Here is a 9823-nt window from a genome sequence, read left to right on the forward strand (position 1 = left end):
TACCTTCAGTGAATAGTTGACCCCATCAGTATGAATACTCTTGCTTTTATGCAGATTACGACTCACGAATGCTTTTCATCACATGGCTTTTCTTCATTTCCTTCTGTAAATCTGGCACAGTCAGTTAATACAGTTTGATGGATAACATTTTTTATTGCAGTGCTGTCAGATTGGAGTTCATTTAATTATATGCCATCTTTTCCTCATTGTTATTATTTCTTCTATTTTTATTAATCTTTGCTTTAACAAATTTGTGGTCAGATGTATGTAACTGATTAAGGAAATGATTTCCACATTAGTCATTTCCTACCTGTCAAAATGTATTGTTTTATTTTTCTTGTGTTTGATGCTTTCCATGTCTTAACACTTTTCTCAAAGAAAGTATTTGTAATATATAAGTATAAGGTTGTGTATTCTACAAGTCTTTAGCCTCTTGTTTTTTACTCCCAAACCATACCTTCCAGCATTTCTAATCATCCTCCTCTATACCCACTTGTGCATTGAAATCACCAAATATCAACACGTATGTTGATTTGATTTGGAAGGTTTTATGGAGTTCTTTGTAGAATTGCTCCCCATCAACTCTAACAGGTATTGGCCCTTAAGTTCTAGTTACTGTGATTGTGATATTTTTACACGTTTATCGTGAGCCTTGTAGAAGTCCATCTCATGAAATGAAATGTCTTGTTGCCTCTTAATTACTTTTCAAAGGAGAATTTGTGAGCTGTGTTTCCATTTAACTGAAACTGTCAAGATGTATACAATTCAGTTCCTTTGGTTATATGTCCATTTGTTGGACACTAGAAAAAGTCACTGTACCAACAGTTAGGCTTTATAAATTATCTAAAAAGGGGATAATTCCTAGCATCTTCTTGCCCCCTTTTTTTGCCACTTGATCACCATCACAATAGAAGCAGAAGGGGGTGTAAGGGTTATGGGATTTAAAGATCTTCCATGCCCCATTGGACTTGCTGACGTAGCAGGAAGGGGCAGAGCAAGAGAAAGCGGAAGCCAAGCTAGAGTTCCTGCGGAGGCTGGCGGTGGTGGCGGCGACGGCGGCAGCAGAGGCAGTGGCAGCCCGAAGCCCTTTTTGAGTTAGCCAGAATTTCTGCTAAGGACTCCTGCTGAGGACTGCCAGGGGCTGGAGCTGCTGGGAGCGCGCTTTCCGGACGCTGGGTGGTTGCTGTGAGTGGGGAGAGGAGGACCTTTGCCTGAGGTAGCCTGTTCTGTTTTAAAGGCTTGAAGATGTGGGTGCTTTCTACTTTATCTACCTGTGCCAATGTCATAACTACTCTGATGGCTTTCACTTTCTGGTTTTGGGACTCAGTCTTTTGGTATCTTAATAAATTTTCTAGTTTATTCCCCCATATGGCAAGCATGATGTATTTTATGATGGATAATTATATCAGCATATCTGTAATCTCCATAGGCATTGTGAATATGGCATTGCTGATACAGGGGGCTAGACAAAACTGAGGGGCATTTTGTGTTTGTCTTTAATTTGTGGGTTTTTGCCATGGCCAAGCAATTCATCACCATGGTGACTTAGCTTCTCAGTTCTTATATATGCTGTTCTTTCGAAAACAAGACATAGTTTGTTGTCGGTATTGTGCTTAAAATCATTCCAGCATGGTAGAACCTGCCAGAGATTGTGTTCCATTGACATAACTTTCAAGAAGCCGTGGTCACATGAAACTTGTTATGAAGCATTAGAGTAAGACTTTCCGTAATGATGTATATAGATAGTCACTACCACCAACACTAAATCTATTGTGGCTGTGGTCTTGCCTTAAGAAAGATATTGTTGAAGCAAAGATAATATTTAGAAGACATAAAAGGAGCATATGTTGTTCAACTGTTACTAACTATAAATACAATGGGATTTGGGGAAAGGAAAGAAGGAAGGAAAAGTGCTCAGGTGTTAGAATAATTTTTAAATAATATGATTGGGAAGAATTAATTGTTATTCATTTTATATATTAATTTTAATTAAATATTAATAATTTGTTATTTAAGATATGAGGGTGTGCATGGGAATGCCAAATGAACATGTTGTATGTTGGAGATTGACCATTTGAAAATGGTATAACTAGGGTAGGGGGTACATGTTGAAGTATAGTAGGAAATAGGGTTGAGCAGGTCAGAGTATCAGGTTATGAAGAGACATCCGAGTCTGGCAGAAATTTAAAGTCAATCAGCCATTATAAATTTTTAGGCAGAGGAATGAACAATCAAAGCCCAGCTGTAAGAAAATTAGTCTATCTTGTGCAATTGATAGCAAAAATGTAATACGAGTGCCTGAACTATGATGGTAGAAGAGATGCAGAATGAAGGAATGAATCAGGTATTCTGGAAAAGATACTAAAAGCCTTGACAGATTGAATATATATAATGGAAAGCAAAGAATTACTGACACCTCCAAGGTTTCTTGCTTAGGAGATTAGAAATATATAGCCAGTACCAATGCAAATAAAAATGAAGGAGTGGAGCTGAAAAGTTTGAAGTGAGGCTATCCATGTGAAGTCCTAGAGACAAGAAAAGGAGTGCTAAGAGGTCAGCTTGGAGGTTTGGGAATAATCAGTAAAGAACCTGAATGAATTTTTATTAGAAGATGACTGTCTAACCCTATTGGCAATGTAGAATTGAGTTTCCTATGAATTTAATTTTCTTAAGTTGTAGTCTGTCTCAATTTATCAAAATCTAAAACTGAACTCATCTTCTACATATAAACCTGGTCTTCTATAGAATTCCCAATTTCTGTTGATAAGACCTCTATTCTCCTAGTCACTCAGGCTTAAAACCACAAAGTTATCTTTAACTCTTCCTTCCATCTTCACTACCCAGATCCAGTTAGTTGTCGGTTCTGTCCCTTCATCCTCCACAATATCTATCAAATCCATTTCCTCCTTTCTGCTCACACTGCCACCCTTCTAGTTCAGGCCCTCAATACTTCTTTTAGACTATTCTGATAGTCACCTAATTGACTTTTCTGCCCTCCACTCCAGCTGCCACACAGCTTTCAAAATAACCTTCCCATTATATAGGCTTGTGACTGCCTATTGTGTGAATAGGTTAAGAAGTTACTGATTTATTGTGTCCTTTAATGTCCTCTACAATATATTTGTGTGTGTGTGTATTCTTCATTTTAGTCCCTTATAGAAATAACATTTTGGTCTGTCAGACTGTAAATGTATCCTTTTTTCCCTTGGGATCACTAATCATATTAATTTAATCTTTTCTAGGTATATTACCTGACCTATGTGCTTCTTCACTTAGTCAGTGAAGTTAGTTCCTATTCTTTCCCTTTTCAACGAAGGGTAAGGGATCTTTACTATTTTTAATGTAGTATTTATAATGGTAATTGAATTTACTTCATGAGAAAAACTGTTACCAAAAGTTAACTTGATTAGGCTTTGCTTTTGGAGCATGAGTTTTTTTAAATAATTTATTTATTTTTAATTGTTTACATTCACTTCCATAAGATTTTGAGTTTTGAATTTTCTTCCATTCCCTCCCCCTCCCTAAGATGATATGCAGTCTGATATATGCTCTATTTATACATTCATATTAAGCATATTTTCACATTAGTCATGATGTAAAAAAAGAACTAATGGGAGGAACCATGAGAAAGAATGAACAAAGCAACAAAAAAAAAAGATAGCAAATAGTATGAAACGTGAGCTTATTTTTTTTCTTTTTGGAGGGGGGAATGCAGGGCAGTTGGGGTTAAATGACTTGCTCAAGTGTCTGAGGTTGGATTTGAACTCAGGTCCTCTTGACTGCAGAGCTCTATTCACTGTACCACCTGGTTGCCCCAAAGCATGAGTTCTTAACCTGGAGTTAATAAACTTTAAAAAAGTAACTATTTCAGTATAATTGGTTTTCTTTGTAATCTTTAATTTTTTTAAATTTTATGCATTTAAAAACATTATGAGATTTAACTTGTATAAGTTATATCAAATTTACTGTCTCTGGGAGGGGAGAGGTAAGGAAAGGAGAGAGAATTTGAAACAAAATTTTTTTTGAATGAATGTTAAAAATTGTCTCTATAATTTGTGGAAAAATAAAATATTTTTAAAAATTAAAAATAAATGCACAGAAAACAGTGCATCTGTCCAAGTTAAAAAAAAAAAAAACCCAAACCAAACAATATTTTTAAAAAAAAAAAAAACATTCTGAGAAGGGATCCCAAAGGAGTCCATGACACAAAAAAGGTTTAGAACCTTTGTTTTAGAGTTGGGCACAAAATAGCAGGGTTCTGAAAGAAAGGGTTACTTTCTTGTAACTAGTTTCATGTTGATAGTACTTGTTAATTTTCTTTAACACTGAAGTTGAACCTATTTTTATCATGTTGTGAGATATAACACATTATTATCCTATCAAGGAAATAGAGAGTAATGTTCATAAATTTTGACTAACCAGTCTGGATCTCATTGAAATGAACTTTGCCTTTTTGTAAATGTTGAGTTTCACAAAAATAAACAAGTGTATCAACAGTAGCTTGGTAAACTTTGATCTCTTCACTTTCCTGACTTAGACACGATGAACTAATACAGGCATCTGTGTTTGTGTGAACTATCAAATTCTTTTTTTAAAAAATGTTCACTTAGAAATTAAAGTTAGCTTCCCAAGGAATTCAGTGTGATAGGTCTTTTATTAATAAAAGCTTGTTTTGTTCCTAGTGGAAAACAGGTCATCTATTGAAGCTTGAATATTCTTTGGAGAATGGGCTAGAATACTTCTCATATTTCAGAGAAATTCAGCGCCTATTCTGAGCTCTAGATCTACTTTTCACTAATGCCTCCGTGGCTAAGAGCTATTTAGAATTACTACTTTTATTTTTGGCTATTTTCTATATTAACTGGCAGGAAACCATAATAGCCCTATTGTCTTGGCAGTTACTGCTTTCCCTGATAGGACAGAGTTGGGGTATGATTGTTTTGGTTGATTAACATCAGAAATTGAAAACTGGGGGATGATAGATTTGAAAATGATTGTCAATTAGTCTGGCTAACTGTAAGTTTGCATCTTTTGACAGTTTATAATGCTTCAGAGTTAACTTGTTTAAGTACCTTGTCTTTATTTTAAGTACCTTGTCTTTATTTCATGTAGAAATATTTGCTTCAGCTCTGTGGTTCTCTGGAGAAGCACATAAAATGTTGTATCAGAGAAGATGCAAGATTCATTCATAGGACAAAGGTAAGTGTGAATATTCTTTCTTACCAAATGGTAGTGAACACTTTAAAAAACATGTATATATATTCATTAAAAACTTAAGGCATATTGAATCCTAAATCCACATTTAGTGGCTATTTACACTTAATATTCTGTTGCCTCTTGTATTTTGGATAGTTTGTAACTGTGTGATAACATATATCATGTGCATAACTTTCACATCCTAAATTAGCTAGTAAAGTATCCACTGTAGGAGTGATGACTTGAATTTAGTACATTTTTATTTTATTAAGTGAAATAAATAGCTTAGTGCACAGATGTGAATTTTTGTATTGAGTTACAGATTTTAAAATACCTGTTGGGTATAGCTCTTAGTACTAGAATAGAAAGCCTTGGTTTCAGAAACACATTCTTTTGAACACTTACTGGAGTTACTGGCCCGTAGAACCTTGTGGTTGTTGCTGACAGACAGGTTCAAAGAGGACCACCCAGCGGCTTTTTTGAAGTGGAGGGGCTGAGTCCAAGTTGATGCCAGAAGCCCCTCTTTTTATTTACTCAAGGTGGAGAGTGACAGAAATGATCTAAGGAATTGCTTCAGAGGATGGTCTTGCTGAAATGGCAAGTTTCGTGCTTTCTCTAAACCTACCAAAGAAAATGTAGCAACTTACTTAAGTGAAATTGAATCTGTTGAATTCCAGAGATTGAAAAAATTCATTTCTGAACTGAAAGACAACTACAGAAATTTGTCTTAACATTTACCTTGTTTAAGCAGTTAAAACTTTTCCCAGAAATAGTTGTATTTCAGGTGCTATTTTAACAGTGATATTAATTGGTTGGAGGATTTAAAAGAACGCATCATTTGCATTCTGGTGCATTAGTCTGTACAGACACTGATTAAATATGTATGCGCTCAATATGGAGAGAAAAAAACAATAGTATATGGATTGCTTTTAGTACTAGAAAGAGCCAAGATGGAAAGAACCCTCTTATGCTGGAACTTGGCAGCCTGGGAGACCTGCCACCTCCCACAAGCGAGGCTATCCATATCAATGAGTTTTTTTTTTTTTTAAGGTAATAGACTTAGTTGCCATAATACAAGGAAAATGGCAAGAAATGATCCAAAATTCTCGGCCTATTCAGGTAACATTTCATTATGTGATTCTTTTTCTTAATGCTGAATACTTAGTATGCTTTGAATATATGTACATATAATATACTGCTATATTATGCTTTTTTTATAGCCTAGTACTTAAATGATGATTCATATTACTAGGTTTTGGGTTTTTTTTTTTTCTTAGCAATAGTATATAAGGGAACACTTCTTTAAAATTGTGTTGCTGAAAATACAAATAGTGTGTATTAAAAAGCAGATTCATTTAAATCACATTTCACTGAAAGGACTTTTTTATGAAGATCATCCTTTAAGACTTTGTTGTAAGCTCTGCTCAGAGAAGCCTTGCTATAATTGCTTAATGCCTACCTGTCTGGTGTGAGATTATCTGGATACATGTAGATTATATTGATATTTTAGGAATACTGAAGGGAGTCTTCAGAGGTAATGACTGAAGAAAAATGAGCTCATTCTATCTGACGTTTTGTTGCTTTTAATATTGCTGCTGCTCTTAATTAGATGACCTATTAAGGCATGCATTTCCTTCTAGAGAAGAGCCTTTGTATATTTGACCAGTATTATCATAGGAAAATTGGGGAAATGTTTTAACTGTTTTTTTCTTACTTTCTAACTTCTAATAAGGTTTTTTTTTTCTTTTAAGGCCAGCAGTACATATACTAAAATGGCATTGATAGAGATGGGAATTTATTTCCAAAGATTCATGTCAATCCAGTTAGCATTTTTCTTAATGTCCTTAATGGCCTTCTTTGTATATATGGTACTGAGGGAAACATACAGTATTCATAGCATGTACTTTTCTTATTAGACTACCACCATTTGAATATGGACACCAATTACTCTAAAATTGTAAGGAGGCAGTATAATACCACCCTAATTGCACTCACCTTTCTCTTCAGAGTACTTAATTTGCTTAGAGTTAATCTGGTCAATAGTCTTATGACTATTAATTTGACTAAGCTTTCTTTCTCCCCTCACCTTCCCTTTTCTTTTTAGGGAAAGCTGCATGACTTCTGGGTACCAGATTCTTAATTGGAGTAGCTAAAATGTTGACCCAAGAGAAATTGAGCAGGACAAGAACCTTTCCTGAAAATGTGGGAAATGGTAGATGCAGACTTACATAGAAACATTTGCATGGAGAGATAGACAAGTAATATGCCATTTGAATCCAGAGACTCTACAAGAGAATGTAAAATGTGAACCTTGGATGGGATTGTCTGATCCCTTTACAGGGGATGCTAAAGCTAGAACTTGATTCCTGTTTAAGGAAGAGAATATACATCTTGAAAATACAGTGTGTTACGTATGAATGTACTTTTGTAAAAAAAAAAAAAAATCCCATCAAATCATTGATTTATTTTGTCCTGACAAGTTACCCAAAGTCCTGAATTAAAGTGCTGTGAAATTTGGCTAGATTTGCCAAGATTATGCATGTTGCCGTCCCTTTGTAAAACCCTGGGTTGTATTTACTTATAAGGTGTTGTGGGCTCGAGGACAATTCACTCCACTTGAAAATCACAGACTGCTCTTAATGTTTAACACACTTGGATGCTAGCCTTTAGTTAAAGGATATGTTTCTATTAATGTTCTGGTGAGCCAAAGGGCCTTTGATAGTAACAAACTATTGACACTCTTAATTTGATGAAAAGAGTTTTTTCTAATACCTCAGTGTCTATGAGTATTTCTTAAAACTGAGTGCCAACTAGATGTTTTTTAATAAATTAACTTGGGTAATACAGATCTATCCTGAGTGACAGAATAGAATAGAAACAGAATAATCCAAACAAAAAATCCAGGAGACTAGATTTCTTTCTTTACAAATACTTGTTTCCCACAAATGATGGCATGGGAGAAGAAAACATTATCTGAGAATTACCACTGAAAAATTAGGTGGTTTAAATGACTGGAGCCTATTTTAAGCATTGGGGCAGTTAACATTTCTGTGCCACAGATTTAAGTTCAGCTTTCTTTGTGGAAAGCACATTCACCCAAGAATCAAACCAGTATGACATTTCTTCAGTCTCATTAGACACACACTCACACACACTCCTTATTAAGTCCACTTGGCAATATTTCTACCTCTTCAAGGTTTTGTTATAAAATGTCTATCTTTAGTAGAAAAAATGAAAGGTTTATTTAGATTTCAGCAAAGGGCAAAGGCTCACTGCTGGACATATATGTGTGTATATATATCTTTTAACATGATATGTGTAATTTTATAAGTGTTCATGTATTCTCATTGACCATTGTGTAAAGTATACAAGTTCCTGAATATAAAATAGATTGTTTTTATTTTTGTGTAATTAAAGCATGTAAATATTTTCTTATCATGTTCATTAAAAGGATTGAATTAGGCAGTTTAGGGAGGGAAGGCTGGGTGGTTTTGTTTTGTTTTTAATACCCCTCCCTCCCCCCACTGTAATTAAGGCACATAAACTATCAGACCTGTGCTTTTTAACCACTTTGGTAAACTTGTATTGAATAATTCTCATAAAAATGAATATTATAAAAGTATTTTTACTAATCCAGCCTTTCTGGAGAGCAATCTGGAATTATGCCCAAAGGGCTATAAATTCTTTCATACCCTTTGATCCAGCAATACCACTCCTAGGGTTATATCCCAAAGAGATCATAGAAATGGGAGAAAGACCCATATGTACAAAAATGTTTATAGCAGCTCTTTTTGTTGTGGCAAAGAATTGGAAATTAAGGGGGTGCCCATCAATTGGGGAATGGCTGAACAAGTTGTGGTATATGCATGTTATGGAATACTATTGCGCTATAAGAAACGGGGAGCAGGCAGTCTTCATATTTACCTGGAGAGGCTTAAGAACTGATGCTGAGTGAGAAGAGTAGAACCAGGAAAAATTTGTACACAATTACAGACACAACATATGTGTGATGACCAACTTTGATAGACTGGACTCTTCTCAACAATGCAGGGATATAAGTCAATCCCAAAAGACGCATGATGGAGAGAAAAACGTGCATCCAGAGAAAGAACTAAATTTATATCTAGGTGGAAGCAAAATACCTGATCTCTTTCATTCTCTTATTTGATTTTATGTCCTCTTTACCATTTTTCATTCCAGCTGGTACAATCCATCCTTATAACCTGACCATTGTATAATGTGAAAGTATTTACAGATCCTATACTTGATTATATGCCGCCATGGGGGGGAGGGAAGGGAGGGGGACAAAATGTGAATTTCAAGGAATTGTGGAATTGAATCCTGTAAACTAAAAGGAAGCAAACAAATTAATAAATTAAAGAATTAATAAAAAAATTTTAAAAATATTGCAAAAAAAGTATTTTTAAACTTCAGCATCTATAGTAGAAAGGATTATTGCATATATCATTTTTTTTTAAAGGCAAATAGGAAAATGAAAGTCATGATTGACTTCAGTATCTAGGACATGATATGTTATATTAGTGTGCATGTAGGACTTCTCTACTGAAAGTTTTGGGTCCTGTTTTAATATAAGTGGTCCTTCAGTTTACCTGCCAAATCAGTCAAC

The 9823-nt window shown here is 34.8% G+C and overlaps 1 protein-coding gene across 1 annotated transcript in view; it reads left to right on the plus strand.

The window, feature by feature from the left end:
• Positions 1–9613, plus strand: part of SLF2 (SMC5-SMC6 complex localization factor 2) — a 49151-nt gene extending 39538 nt beyond the window's left edge. Inside the window, exons 17-20 of the mRNA XM_069098751.1 lie at positions 3243–3317; positions 5113–5199; positions 6247–6315; positions 7301–9613. Coding sequence (XP_068954852.1) covers positions 3243–3317; positions 5113–5199; positions 6247–6315; positions 7301–7336 — 267 coding nt within the window. The 3' untranslated portion in view covers positions 7337–9613. The remainder of the gene's footprint in view (positions 1–3242; positions 3318–5112; positions 5200–6246; positions 6316–7300) is intronic.
• Positions 9614–9823: the final 210 nt, after the last annotated feature.

The sequence above is a fragment of the Petaurus breviceps genome, unplaced genomic scaffold (genome assembly GCF_028583685.1).
Source record: "Petaurus breviceps papuanus isolate PSGF00001 unplaced genomic scaffold, PetGlider_PUasm1.0 37, whole genome shotgun sequence".
Lineage (NCBI taxonomy): Eukaryota > Metazoa > Chordata > Mammalia > Diprotodontia > Petauridae > Petaurus > Petaurus breviceps.